At 34.8% G+C, this 14,296-nt stretch overlaps 2 protein-coding genes across 6 annotated transcripts; both read left to right on the top strand.

The window, feature by feature from the left end:
* The first annotated feature begins 210 nt into the window (after positions 1-210).
* Positions 211-3,643, top strand: LOC142621926 (UPF0496 protein At3g19330-like). Of its 3 annotated transcripts, none has more exons than XM_075795305.1 (4): positions 211-497; positions 585-1,550; positions 2,380-2,483; positions 3,162-3,643. In XM_075795305.1, the coding sequence occupies exons 1-3, from the start codon at positions 413-415 to the stop codon at positions 2,460-2,462; spliced, it is 1,134 nt and encodes a 377-aa protein (XP_075651420.1). In that variant the 5' UTR covers positions 211-412; the 3' UTR covers positions 2,463-2,483; positions 3,162-3,643. The 3 variants fall into 3 exon arrangements, with proteins under 3 accessions (XP_075651420.1, XP_075651419.1, XP_075651421.1); XM_075795304.1 differs by having other exon boundaries at positions 264-497; positions 2,831-3,536; XM_075795306.1 differs by lacking the exon at positions 3,162-3,643 and adding an exon at positions 2,862-3,001 and having other exon boundaries at positions 264-497.
* A 5,149-nt stretch (positions 3,644-8,792) lies between these two features.
* Positions 8,793-13,079, top strand: LOC142627988 (rRNA-processing protein utp23). 3 transcript variants are annotated; one of them, XM_075801943.1, is made up of 7 exons: positions 8,793-9,204; positions 9,748-9,976; positions 10,076-10,156; positions 10,680-10,800; positions 10,990-11,292; positions 12,403-12,468; positions 12,696-13,079. In XM_075801943.1, the coding sequence occupies exons 2-7, from the start codon at positions 9,786-9,788 to the stop codon at positions 12,783-12,785; spliced, it is 852 nt and encodes a 283-aa protein (XP_075658058.1). In that variant the 5' UTR covers positions 8,793-9,204; positions 9,748-9,785; the 3' UTR covers positions 12,786-13,079. The 3 variants fall into 3 exon arrangements, with proteins under 3 accessions (XP_075658058.1, XP_075658211.1, XP_075658128.1); XM_075802096.1 differs by having other exon boundaries at positions 9,001-9,204; positions 12,677-12,770; XM_075802013.1 differs by having other exon boundaries at positions 9,066-9,204; positions 9,751-9,976.
* Positions 13,080-14,296: the final 1,217 nt, after the last annotated feature.

Consider the following 14,296-nt stretch of genomic DNA (forward strand, 5'->3'; position numbering starts at 1 on the left):
TGTAGTAAAATAATTTTTAAATATATAAAAAATACTGTTTATATAAAAAATTATTGTTTATTGGTCTAAAATTACTGTCCATGACTAATAAAAAGTGACAAACAAGCTTAAAAAAAAAAAAAAAAAGTGTCAAACATGGACGCGAACGCGCGAACGCGCAATCCAAAGGTCCTCTGTGGTTTAGATCCTTGAACCTTTTCTGAGCTATTTCTGATTTTTTGACTTTGTGACTTGTGAGAGAAGTGGAGAACGATACGTATCAAGATGTAGTAGTTGTATCTTGTATGTAGTCCTCGGTCTAGACTGAAAAAGAGGACTAGTCAAAAACCCTATCTGTGCTTTCTTCTTATAGGCAATTGAGAATTGGGAATCAAATTCAATAGCACCCAAATCCACAATCAAGATACCAAAAATGCTTCAGTGTCTCTCACTCAAATCATCATCATCATCAACAACTTCCTCTGCTGCACCACCGCCGCCGTCGCAGCATTCGCAAGGTAAGCTGAACCAGCATCAAGTTTTCTCAACGCACACCACCCGTTTGTCTAAATACGCTAACCGGTTTTTTCGTTTTTGGTGTACAGGGAATTCCACGGAGGCCGTCTCACCTCAACCCTCACCCACTAACATCAACTTCAGTCGCGAATTCACCCTCGCTATCCAAACCAATTCCTTCGGCTTAATGCGTTCCAAAGTTCTCAATTTACAATTACAATTACACGAACAAAACGGTGAGATTCAGCATCACAGCCACAGCCACAACCCTGACCATTACCAGTTACTATTATCAGAGTTACTTGACCCCAACAAAGAATGCGTAGAAGAGGCACTTCTTCATGCCAAGACTAGCCCCTTCACCACTCTTGTCAAAGACTACTTTGATCATAGCGAAAAAACCACCATTCTCTGCCTTCTCTTACACCTTAGTGTCATTCGTGCACGTGACCTTTACTCTCCTCTTCAAACCCTCCTTGAAGTCCTTAATCTAGACTCTTCCCTCTCCGAATCCCAATGCAATCACATCTTCACCTTATTTGTTGAATTTGATCGCCTCGGCAACCCTTTTCCATCCCCTGACTCTCACAACTTCAGCCAAATGCACGAATGCTATTACGAGCTCAAACCACAGCTTACTCGCCGCCTCCGCAAATCCTGCTCTAGAATTCGCCTCATCCGCCACGCCACAACTGGGTCTGCCCTCTGTTTCATCTGCACTGCTGGAGGAGTTGATCGCAAAGAAGTTGCCGGTGTAGCGCAGCTTGAGGCTGCTTTTTGGGGCACTTATAAATTGGACGAGGAACTTGTCACCATGAACTGCCTCGTTGATAATATCAGAGGTGCAGTTGACCATCACAAGTCCCTCATTCGCTTTGGATTGGAGAGGGGCATCGAAAAGCATCCCATACAAGAGGTGATGAAAAGCCTCCAAAAAGACCAAGACAGTTTCCAGCGCAAGCTTAAAGATCTTGAGGAACATATAAACCTATGCTTTATCACCATCAATAGGGCCAGAGCTCTGCTCCTTCAGGAGATCTATCCTCATCAATCTTGTAATTCCCGATGACCCTTTTGCTCGCATGAATATTTTTATTTTTTTCTCAATGTGTATATTTTGTTTTTGAGTAACATTCTTGCTAATCCTGATAAACAAATAGAGGATTGACTCTCTCTTATGATGTTTGATTGTACTACAACGGCTCTAAAGTTGCCAATCCTTGATCATTTGTGATTATAGGTGTTTTAGCTTCACTTCGAAGCTCAAACACATGAACAATGACACTGAATCATTCTTCATGAAACATTCTCTTTTTTTATCTTCTATTCAATGTACAAGCTGATTTTTTTTTTTTTTTTGAGGAAGTAGAGGTCCTTTGTGATGTGCTTTGGGGCAATTTCATGTGCAACTCTTCGTCTTTGGCTAGAATTGTGTCCATCAGTTGTATTGGTGTGTAATATTAGCAAAAGACTTTAGCCCTCTTGCTTAAAATTCAATGGTGGCTAGTGATTCGTAGTATTTAAAAGGTGGGTGTGGCACTGCTCAATCTCCCCTGTGGATCAGAGAACCAAGGTTTGAATCCCCCCTTCCCCATTTATGGTATTTAAAGGTACTGTGGCATGATTATGTAAATTTGCTTACAAAAAAAGGTACATCTAATTTGGTTTTGTGTTTGATAAGAAGTTGGAAATTCTCAGCTTCCTTCAAATGACATAAAAATATTAGAGAAGTTGAATTTCATGAACTCTGTGGGCCATTATAATGACATAACAAGATAATTTCATGTTGGTAGTATTCAACTGTTACAGTGAAAATGGTGGTTGTTTTGTGCTTGGTTTTGGGTTGGTTTCCCTGTTGCTGGTACTAATAGTTTCTATTGGCAGCTATGTCAAGAGATTGCAGGCACAGACAAGGAGCTGACTTGGCTACTAACTCTCATGAAAACTTTGTATACAGTCCGGGCTGAAGCTTCAACTGTGGCTTTAAGGTTACCGTCTTGAACCGAAATGTCTATTATTCCATCTATATTGGATTTGCTTGTTTGAACCTTTTCATTGATTGACTAATTAATGGAATAAAATTATTAGAAACAAATTAGTTTTTCCCCCCTCAAGCAGGGTAAGGCTAGAATTCTTTAACACTTAAGACTTCATAGTCATCATTGATGATCTTCGTAAAGGTTATGCTTTGTGTATTCCAAGATTTCAGTTATTTTGTGTAAACTTTGGTGGAGTTTCTGCACATTTCATGATAAAATTCATTGTGAATTCTGTAGTTGCATTGCTATATGGATCTGTATTTTAGTACTTCCTATCTTCTTCTTTTTTGAAGCAGGTATACTTACAGTCTATCCATGCATGTGTAGCCAAGAAATCTCCACCATGCTTATCACACGAATGAATAATTTTGCAGTGACACAATCACAAAGTCTGAAATGTGACATCTTCTCAACTACTAGTTGTATAACTTATGAACTTGTCTAAGAAAACAAATGTCCCTGCCCCCTTCCCTCTCCCGCCCCCCTCTATCTTTATGAAGGTGCAAAACTGTTGAGGATTCTAGTGATATTTTCAACTTCATTGATCTGAGAATGGCTTCATACCATTATCTGGTCTGTGTGTCCTTATATTGGGAGACAACCAACTATGAGCCTATGTGATTACAGAACACAATCAGATACTTGATAGAAGATATCAGGCCAACAACACTCAGGAAGAAAGATGCCCAATTGTGACCTCAAACAAAATCAGACACTTCAAATATCAAAGTGAGTTGTGGCTATGACACAAAGAATGGAGGATATTAAGATATCAGGCCGACAAGAATCTTGGAGGAAGATACCAATTTGCCCTATTTGTGACCTTGGAAGATGGCTATTATGAGCTATGAGATGAAAGAGATCTGTTTTGCATCAAAGATGTTAAACTCCGAATTTAATGAATTATTGATCTTTCATAAGAGATATCCAAGTTTTTGTAAGGTTATAAAGAACAGCTTCATTATTTTGAAATGATAACAATGTGTTTGAGACTGTTGTTAACCATTATTTGTAAATTTAGAAGTGAAAGCTGGGGGCTGTTCACTGACTCACTAGTCAGATTTTGGTTTTATTTTAAATTGTGATTTCTGTTTGGTTATTGGTTGCAATTTGTTTGGGTTGGATGGTTCTTTATCAATGATGCTGATTTCTTCCTGAGGAGAAAGATAATAAATTAGAAAAGGTTGCATAAGAGTGAAGGAGGGTGATATATCACGAAGTGATAAAGGTGGTTTCAACTTGCAAGTGTCACAATTTCGTTGTAATCCTTGGAAATAATCTCAAGTGGTTTCTCACTCTGTCCCTTTTTACTTTTCTACGCAATGGGATGGTCATTTCCTAAGATCCTTCCAAGTCTCCTCTCCTGTTGTACGCGGTAAACTTAAAGAACTTCCCTTCGTTAAAATATAATATTTTTGTATTAAATATTCGAGGCTTGAAACCTCTAATTTTCGAAAGAGCCACCACAAAGAGTCATAGGTGAAGACGTTTTCTTTAGTCAAATTCTTTTTGGTAAAACTTGGGTGCTCGCTAGAAGATGACTATTCCACGATAATAATACTTATTAGTCTTTGATATATGTGCCATAGCTATGGGTTGTTCTAGACGTTATTGTTATCTGGAACTCCTTATTTAACTTGAAACTAAATTTTTTTTACTGTAAGCATAAGAATAAAAAAAAAAAAAAAGTTAAAAATTAGTTAAAGAGTACAATAGGGAATGGTACCTATGAATAATACCTCAATAAAAACTAAAAACTGAAATAAGCTGAAACTTATAAGCTCATGCCAAACGAGTTCTAAATCTCTCAAATAATATTTTAAAAAAAAAAAAGAAATGTTATGTCTATAATATTTTCACAACAAATTCTAGGTTGTGGATTATTATTATGGGCAAAAAAGTAATTTTGAATGTGGATTAAAATTAGAACCACTAACAGTTTACTACTTAAGATTTTTTTTTAAAATGTTGTGGACGTTATACTTCTCTTAAAACAAAAGTATTAAAAATTAATAATAACTAGTCGCTAACCCGTACTATGCACGGAAACTTACCTATTTGTGAGGTAAATTAAAATAATTTTATAAAATCTTAAATTGATTAAGAAATTACATGATTTGCTATTATATAATTTCAATTTGTGTTATAAAATTGATAAAGAAACCATTGCTTGAAAATGTAATGGCTTACAAAAAATTTGTTAGACAATTTAACAGATACTGCAAAAAATAACTCAAAAATTCAAATATTAAAATTTCTGAAATACCAAAAAATATTAAAGAAAAATTATCAACGTTTGAGTTTGAGTTTAAGTTGGACTTGTTAGAGAGATAAAGTTTCACTTCTTGTTAAGTTTAGATTAAACAAAATAATTTTGTTTAAAAAATGAAAAAATGAAAAAATGATGAGTTTGAGTTTAAGTTGGACTTGTAAGATAGATTTTCACTCCTTATTAAGTTTAGACTAAACAAAAATAATTTTGTTTAAAAAAATAATGAGTTTAAGTTTTGTGAGGAGTAAAAGGACCCAAGTGGGCATATGGGCCTTTGGGCTGTAGCATGGAGGGCCGACCTGCTCCAGAGTTAAAAATTTGTTAACTCTGCGAATTGGCCCATACGCTGAGGGTCCGAAGATACAGCCGAGGGTGAGCTTCTCCTCGGACCGTTCCAAGAGAACTCGGAGATTCATTACAAAGGTCAAGGCAGAATTCTGGAAAGACTGTTGGTTAAAAAGGGGAGGCCCTGAACCTTCTAGATACACCAGTGTTAAAGAAAATATCAAGAGCAAAGGCTGCCACCTCCGCATTAAAGACTCTGCACCTACCTTCCTGGCCGCATTAATGGGGAAGTGATCCCTGAACAGTAGAGCTGAAACTTCTAGTCACTGTCCAAAAAATATCAGGGAATGAAGTATTTAAGGGGGGTCGGTGACTAAGAAAAGAGAGAGGATTGTAACCTTTAAAGAAAAAAAGAGAAATAATACAAAAGTAGTCATCGGCTCACGTCTGAGGAGGTCTTTTTGCAATTATCGTTTATTATTTACAAGTGTTTGTAACTTTTAGCCTGTTATCAAGTTCTCAGTACTTCTAACCTAGGTTTCAAGCTCACACTCTACAAATTTCATTGTTTAAGGCTCATTGGGCCTGAGCCCGTAATTGTCTTTGGGTCCAGGTGCAATTGTGCACTTACAAGTTTAAGTTAGACTTGTTAAAGAGATAGAATTTCACTTCTTATTAAGTTTGCACTAAACAAAAATAATTTTATTTAAATAAAATGACAATTTTATTTAAATATTATGCTGACATGAAAAATTGTGGGAGTTTCAAAGGTTTCGGTTTTTTTATGATAATTTGATATGTCATAGGCTCATAGCTATCTTTAGTTCGTTTTGAAGTTATTGTCATCTAAAATTTTAGGTTAAATTACTATGTTTATTCTCCAACCATTGGAAAATTCTCAACTTGATCTCTTAAATATTAATTGTATGATTTGTATCAATTTAGCACTATAGTTTTCAAAATCGAGTAAATGTCATCCTTAATCTTCTCTTCGTTTAAATTTTAACAAAATTAATAGTTGGAATTGAGATTATTTATAAATTTTGCAATTTCCTTAATAACCTTTGAGCATGTACCTCAAGTTAATTTTGTTCAATTTTACGTGAATATGAAATTTTAGAACTTGTTTTTTTGTTAAATAAAATCTTAGAATAAAAATTGATTTGATTTTGAAAGTTTAGGAACTAAATTTACACAAGTATATTTAAAAACTAAATTGACACAATCAATAATTGAGGGAGTAATTTTTTTAATAGATATGATAGATTTTAAAACTTATAGTATCTATTACATAATGATTTTTCTTTACCAACAGGTTAAGAGAACAAGAAATTTTATTTTATTTTGTATACGGGATTTAAATCCCTTATTCTAGGACAAATTTTTTTTATCAAATTAATTAATTGAAACCACAATTAAAGTACTTTTTTTTGTGGAGAAAATGTTAGAAATTTTATTCACAAAACTTAAAAAAAGGAATGTACATCATTTGTTGAAGCAACAACAAAGCAAGAGGGGGTATGTTATCCAAACAAATATTGCCATTACAACAAGACCCATTTGCCATCAATCTAGCCACTCTATTTCCATCTCTATGCACAAAAGTAAACTCCAAGCAACAATAGTTATAAGAAGCAACTAGATCTCTTCAAGCAAGTGACTATACAAGATCGTTGGGTGGTGGCCATATTACATGATTTAAACAAACTCAAAATCATTAACTTTGAAAAGAAAAACGAATCTAAAGGGAAAAAAAAACCATATTAGAAAGAAGAAAAGACAAAGAACAAAATCGTGAAGAAAAATCAATCCAAAAGAAACAAAATGGAATCAAAAATTTCTGTAGTTGCTAGAGGGAATTGAATGATCATAGTGTGTATGCATCCAAAAGATGAGAAACTCTTCAAATTGCTACTTAGAACGAGAGATATTCTTGAAAAGAAATGACTTTGATAAGAATTTCTGGTAAAATAGACATGCTAATTGAAGTTGAGAAATAAGAATGGCAACAATTCAGGCATGGAGCAGTTTTTTTATTCCTCGCCCATGCCCCACACTAGTTTTGAGGCAGTTTTTTTTCCCTGCCCCATTCTAACGAGCAAGTATCCACATCAAATTTTTTTTTTTTTTGGAATAGGGGAAGGGGAACCTAGACTCAATGCTTAGCAAAATAGAATAAAGACTTAAATTCACACGCCAACTCTAAAACTGCATGCGATAGTTAGAGTCGTGGAGCGAGTTGTAAGTCCCTCTCTTAACACAGACCTAAGCGACCCCAAACTGTATACGGCAGTTAGAATCGCAGAACGAGTTATAAGTCCCTCTTCTAACATAGACCTAAGCAATGTTGGACTAGACTTGACTTTGAATCGATTTTTTTTTTTTTTTTTTTTTTTTTTTTGGAATAGGGGAAGGAGAAACCTAAACTCAATGCTTAGCGGAATGGAATAAGGATTTAAACATACACACCAACTCCAAAACTACATGCGGCAGTTAGAATTGCAGAGCAAGTTATAAGTCCCTCTCCTAACTCATACCTAAGCGATGTGGGACTAAACTCGACTTTGAATCGATTCTTTTTTTCTTTTCTTTTTTTTTTTTGAAATAGGGGAAGGGGAAACCTAACTCAATTTTTTTTACTTATACAATTCATTAAAAGTTTGAATACATTAAATTGAACTCATAAAACATTTATATATAAAAAAAGTTATAATACTAAAAAGCATTCTCAAAACATAACAATACAACAATTCAGGTATTAAGAAACACAAAAACAATTCAAACATAACAATACAACGATTTAAATATATAAACAATTTAAATATTAAAACATAAAAAAATAAATTCAACAATACATAAAAAAAAAAATCATAAATTTAAAGTTTGAAAGCTAAAAAAGCGCGCGCACACACACACACACACACATATATATATTCTCTCCGTCCCAATTTGTTTGTCATGTTTGAAAAATCAAAATTTTCAAGAGAATATCATTTATTATCTTGTCTGCTTTATAAAAATGTATAAATTTACAAAATTGCCCTTAAATAAAAAAATTAAATTTTTTTCGAAGAGTTATTCTTAATGAGCAACTAAAAAAGTGCCCCAATTAGATTGATTTTTTAAAATATTTGTTATTATTCTTTTTAAATAGTTTTGAAAATAAAATAGGGGTATAATAAAAATATTATTAAATTAATGATTTTTATTTTTAAAAATAAGGTAATATTTTGGGACATCTTAAAATGAAATAGAGAATAAATAAATTGAGATAAAAAGAGTGTATATATTACCTTATAAAAACAATCCTATAAAAATATTATTTAATTGTTTAAATATAGACAAGTTGAGTATAGGGGAAAATGTTAATCCCTATTCCCATACCATTTGCTATGCAAAGCGGGTAAAACCGATTCAATAAGAGCAGGTGAGACAGGTACCTAAGGGCAGGTTTAAGTTGTCAACCTATTGAAAGAAAGGTAATTTCAACCAAGGGTTCAAATCCTCCCAATTATTGAAATATATTTGAAATAAAAATATATATATTAAAAAAAAAAAACCTAAGGGGCCGTTTCACACATTTCAAAGGCCCACTCATACAATTTGGATTTCAAAGTTGAAAAAAAAAAAAAAAAACCCCAAAAGCCCTTAAACCCTAAGAAAATCAGAACTTTAGTAGAACACACCCACCGCCTCGCGAAGCGGCTGGTCCTCTTCTCAATCCAAGAAACGACGTCGTTGAAGCGAAAACCTCAACACCATAGTTTTAAAAACCGGAAACCAGCCTTCAATCCGGTCCGATTATGGTAAAAAACCGAAAATAGCTTAAAAACCGGCCGGTTTTGGGCTAACTCCTAAAAACCAACCCTAAACTAAAACTCTTACTCTCGCACTCTCATCTCACGCGGCGCCTCAACCTCAGAGCGAGCTCTCTGCCTCTCTGCTCACTCTCACGGTCTGCACGCCTCTGAAATTTCTTTTTCCTCATCATCCTCTCGGCGTCTGAACTGTGGTGTTCTGGTTTTTTATTTTTTCCTCATCATCCTCTTGGCTTCTGAAATTTCGGTCTCGCCCTCTTCCTCGGAGCTCTGCTCTCTGCTCGGGCTTCATCAGGTAATAATATTCTTTTCTTTTGATTTTGATTTTGATCATTTTCTTTTTTCGGTTCCTTTTTCTTTTTTTCTTTCATTTCTCTCGGCTTCATCTCAGGTTCTCCGTTCCGTGACTTCATCTCATGCTCTCCTTTCAATTATTAGTTTACAGAGTATGCTGTGGATTTTGTGTATGCTGTGGATTTGATTTACAGTGTATTATTCTTTGTGAAATATAGTTTAGATAGTATGTACAGAGCATTATTGTTTGTAAATGTAATAATTAATGAAATTATTTATTTTGTTTTGTTAGAAGTTTATTATGTAAAGATGATTGTTTTGTAACGTTATTAGGTTAAATTTTTTTAAAATGATGTTATATAATTTTTTTTTTTGTGTGAGTCCCTCACCTGGAGACTTAAACCTGAACCCGGCTCTTGCCCTCACCCACAAGCACTTATTTATGACGTGGACCATTGGTCGGAACCGGTCTGACCATAAAACCAATAATTAGCTTCTTTTTTGTTCTTTCAAAAGTTAAACTTGAATTTCATTCAATTCACAGAAGACAGATAGCCTCCTCGAATTTGAAAAAAGAGAAAGATGAGAGTGAAAAAGCAGAAGCGACATAGGAAGAGTGTGAGGTTCTACACAGCATGCTTTGGGTTTAGACAGCCATTCAAGGTCTTATGTGACGGTACTTTTGTGCACCACCTTGTGTCCCATGCCATTAAACCTGCTGACAATGCCCTCTCCAACATTCTATCTGCCCCTGTCAAACTCTTCACTACCAAGTATTTCTTTTCTCTCTCTCTCTCTCTCTCTCTCTCTCCATTTCTTTAATGCTTGGTTTTTGATTATTTCATTTAAACCACTTTTTTTTTTTTACTTAGGTGTGTTATTGCTGAATTAAAAGGACTTGGTACCTCGTACTCTGAATCTCTTCAGGCTGCTCATCTCCTTGCTCCTGCCAGGTCACCTCCCTCTCTCTCTCTCTCTCTCTCTCTCTTCTAGACAAATGACTATAAATGTGGCCAACTTTGATTAATCTGCTGAGGATTTGTAGCCGACCCCTGAAAAATTTGGGACTAAGGTTTTGTTGTTGTATTTAATGGCTTAAAGAACAAATGACTTTGGATAGTATAGAATTGAAGAAAATAATAAATGTGGCACTCTGACTAATCTGTTGAGGATTCTTAGCCGACCCCAAATAATTTGGATTAAGGTTTTCTGTTGTTGTTGTTGTTGTTGTATCTAATGGCTTAAAAAACAAATGACTTGGATAGTATAGAATGGAGGAAAATAATAAATGTGGCACTTTGACTAAACTGTTGAGGATTGATAGCTGACCCCAAATAATTTGGGACTAAGATTTTTTTGCTGTTGTTGTTGTTGTTGTTGTTTTTATTGCTTAAACTTAGTTTGTCATGGTTCTATAAGGACTTTTTTTCTTTTTTTTTTTGGTTTTTCTTATTTGGAATCAAACTTGTATGACAGATGTGATCATGAGAATAGTACAAGTGCGGATGCTTGCATCAAGGATATTATTGGACAAAATAATTCCGAGCACTTCTTTGTTGCTTCTCAAGACGTTGATCTGCGGAAGAGTTTGCAGGAGGTTAGTCTGTTTTGTTTTCTGTTTGACGTGATAGCTTGTTTGATGTTTTAATTTATTGTTATTGATTTATTATCTATTTGAATTCTTATGCTTTTTTTTTTTGTTGATGCACACAATGCAAGTATGCAACACGTATAGAAATGTGCTCTTTATATGCATTGATTTATCACATTGTCTATTCAATTGCAGATTCCAGGTGTTCCAGTCATATATGGTTTAAGAAAAGCCCTTTTCTTAGAGCCTCCATCTTCATTTCAACGCGAGTTTGTCAAAAACTCTGAAGAAAAACGCATGCATATGACTGAGTTGGAATATAAGATGTTACGGAAGAGGAAGAATAGGCCGGCTGATGAGGAAACAAATGATTCTTTCGATGAAAATGATGATTCAGAGGATGACAACAATGGGATGGGGATTGTAACAAAGCCAAAAACTGCAAGAAAAGGAATAGATGTGAAGGATAAAGTTCAATTTAAGAGAAAGAGGGCAAAGGTTATCATCCACGCTCATTTCCTTTTTGTTTTTCTTGATTGCTTCAAGCTTGTTTCTTGTTGATTAATATCCCTTACATCCTCACTTGTCTGTACATCTTAAACTTGATTTGAAATGTTAAAATTCTTGTAGACATAGAACTTTCAAAACCTAGAGTTGGCATGGAGGTTCTAAAGAAGGATAGGAAGTTTATCATAGGGCATTCATGGTGTTAATATGAAGAGTCTTGTTGAGTGCTTCAACTAGAGATAGACCTTTTGATAAACTGGTGTTTGAAAAATATTTGTCAAGCCAAAATCATAATGGTACCTTAAATTATTACTGGGGTGAATAATTTCTAGAACTTTATGTAGCTATAATGGGGGTATATATCTTGATTGTACCTTACTAGCAGCTACTATCCTTGATTATTCAGAGTGAAGATACTTGTACTTGTATCTGATGTGTGGTATAATTTAATTTAGCTAATCATATAACAATGATATACTTTGCAGTTTGATTTATCAAAAAAAAAAAAAAAACAATATACTTTGCAGTTTGTGCTAAAAGATGCATAGCTGAGCTGGAAGTGCATAAAAACCTTATATAACCATGCTCAAGTACAAAGCTCAAATTAACAACACGATTGTTGAGAAATGATATTATTATAAAGCATTGTCAATTTTTGAGCATATTGTCATGATAAGCTAGCCGATGCCAAAGTTTTGGGACTAAGGCTTTGTTGTTGGTGGTGTCATGATAAAGCCAATTTCTACTTGTTCTAATGCACTGCTCTACCTACGTAGGTCATCAATGTCTCACTATCTCTCAAATTTTGAAAGGTATTTAGGATTAAAAATAGCAAGAAATTATTTGCTTATTTTGGGATAGAAAATGAACAGTGCTTGTAGAAGATCATTTAATTAGAAGCATGTAACAGGATATTTGAGACCAGGTTTATAGAGAATTGTTTCAATTTTCTAATATCACCATTAAATCTTACAACTCAATCTGTTTGACATTAATTATGTCAGAAAAAATTGAATTGATTGTAGTGTTTTGAATGTTGCTATAAAATGGACCTTTTCTTTTTCATAAGTGTCACTGATGCTAATGTCTTGAAAATTGCAGGGCCCAAACCCACTTTCATGCAAGAAGAAGAAGAGCCAAGACAAACCAAATCTTGTTCCAGTGAGGGTGAGCTTTGCATTATGATTTTTTAATACTTCTACACTTTATTTTTAACATTTTTGTGTAAAAAAAAAAAAATCTTTATTCTCTTTTTGTGCTTAAACTCTTGTTTATGATAGGTAAAGAAATATTGAGCTTCCACTATTTGATCTTGCTAGGCTGAAGTAAAATACTACTATCTTGATTTTTTTTTTACTCACTCTTGTGATTGAAGCATTGAAGTTTCAATACAGGAAAAGACAGATGGCGAAAATTCTATGAGATCCAGGAGCAGGCAAAGGAAGAGAACACGCAAAGCAAAAAAGAAAGATGGGTTAGTGTAAATACTTTCAACGGCGGATCTCCCTTATGGCCAAGGGGGGCCATGTTTGTTGTCCCCACTAAGTTTTGAAAATATGCTTTATCCTTACAAGGGACAAGGGTCCCTCTTTCTATATTTATAGGTTGGCTCTCCAAGATTCATAGAGAACTTACAATTGGCTCTAAAGCTACACATATCCTTCTCTTATGATTACTATTTTTTAAATGAAACATAGAAATGTTGGGTAACTTTGAGATTAAGTTCTTGTCAGAGTATGAATCTTACTCACAAGGTTAAATGTTTGTGGATTTTAGTCTATTTTTCCCCTCTTTCCTTTAAAGCTTCCTTAAGTAATTTTAATGAAAACTTATGCCTTTGTCACTATTGCCTTAGCCTCTTTTTCTTGAAGGGGTTATTCAAACCACTTACATTCCACATCATGAAATTCATAGAGAAATATTTGGGGATGGTGAGAACTCACTCCTTTCCTTGATGATTCACCTCTCTCCCTCGTATTGCTCCTTTTCTTCGTCGTAACACTCAATTTAGGTACTACTTATAGAGCCTCCTCAATAATAATTTGGTACAGTGTCAGTTTTAAGCCTTGATGGGGCTTGCAACAATCCGCACCATTGGTTTCTTACTTTCTTCTTTTCTCTGCAATATCTTCATCCAGAGTGGGGCTTGTAATTGCTTACCTTTTTATGACTTGAGGTGTTTCCACAAACCACAATCTTCTCTGCAATATGTTTATTTTAGTCTCTGCATTTGGATTTACAGTGGAAACTACTTTGTTATCATGATTCTTTGGACTCCATACCTTCCTCTTTTCTTACTCTGTATCTTACCCACATTTACTTACAGAGTGGCCTAGATTCCATAAATTGTTAGCATAGAGATTAAAGAGGCCTACTCACCCCACTGGCAACATGACTGAAATGGGTTGGGTCCAGTATGCAATTGGGAGTCTCTTGATCTTGATTTAGATTGGTATTTTGCTCAAAAATATCAAGTAGCTGCATTCCTGATTGCCGTTTACATAAGATCAAACGTTTTTTTGCAATGTGCCAGATCCGTGCTCTGACAACATTATCCTTGCATCTCAAATCACCAAATTTAATAAGATATATGCCATTCTCAAGAGAGAATTCCTCCACTGAACCATATGGACTCCATAGTGCCACAGTGGTTTTCTTGACCAGTGTAGAAGGAAGGGGTTAACCTTGAAATTGGCCTACTTGACTGGCTTCCCACTTATATGTGCTCTCCTCAACTGCCTCCTTTGGTGGTCTGACTACCATAGTTCCTTTGATCTTCTATGGAGCATGGTACTCCAGCTGCAAGATTTCTCCCTGTTCTGTCTGGACTAAGGTTCTCCAATCCTGTATGTATGGGCATTGTATCCTAGCCATCTACCTCTACATTTATATAATCTCCATCCATAACAAATCTTTCCGAGCTTCCAGACCTGATGATTCCAAGGCCTCACCTTCTTTAACGTTTCCCCTTGATGCTTCTCCAATGGAGAATTTC

Source organism: Castanea sativa, chromosome 1 (assembly GCF_040712315.1).
Source record: "Castanea sativa cultivar Marrone di Chiusa Pesio chromosome 1, ASM4071231v1".
NCBI lineage: Eukaryota > Viridiplantae > Streptophyta > Magnoliopsida > Fagales > Fagaceae > Castanea > Castanea sativa.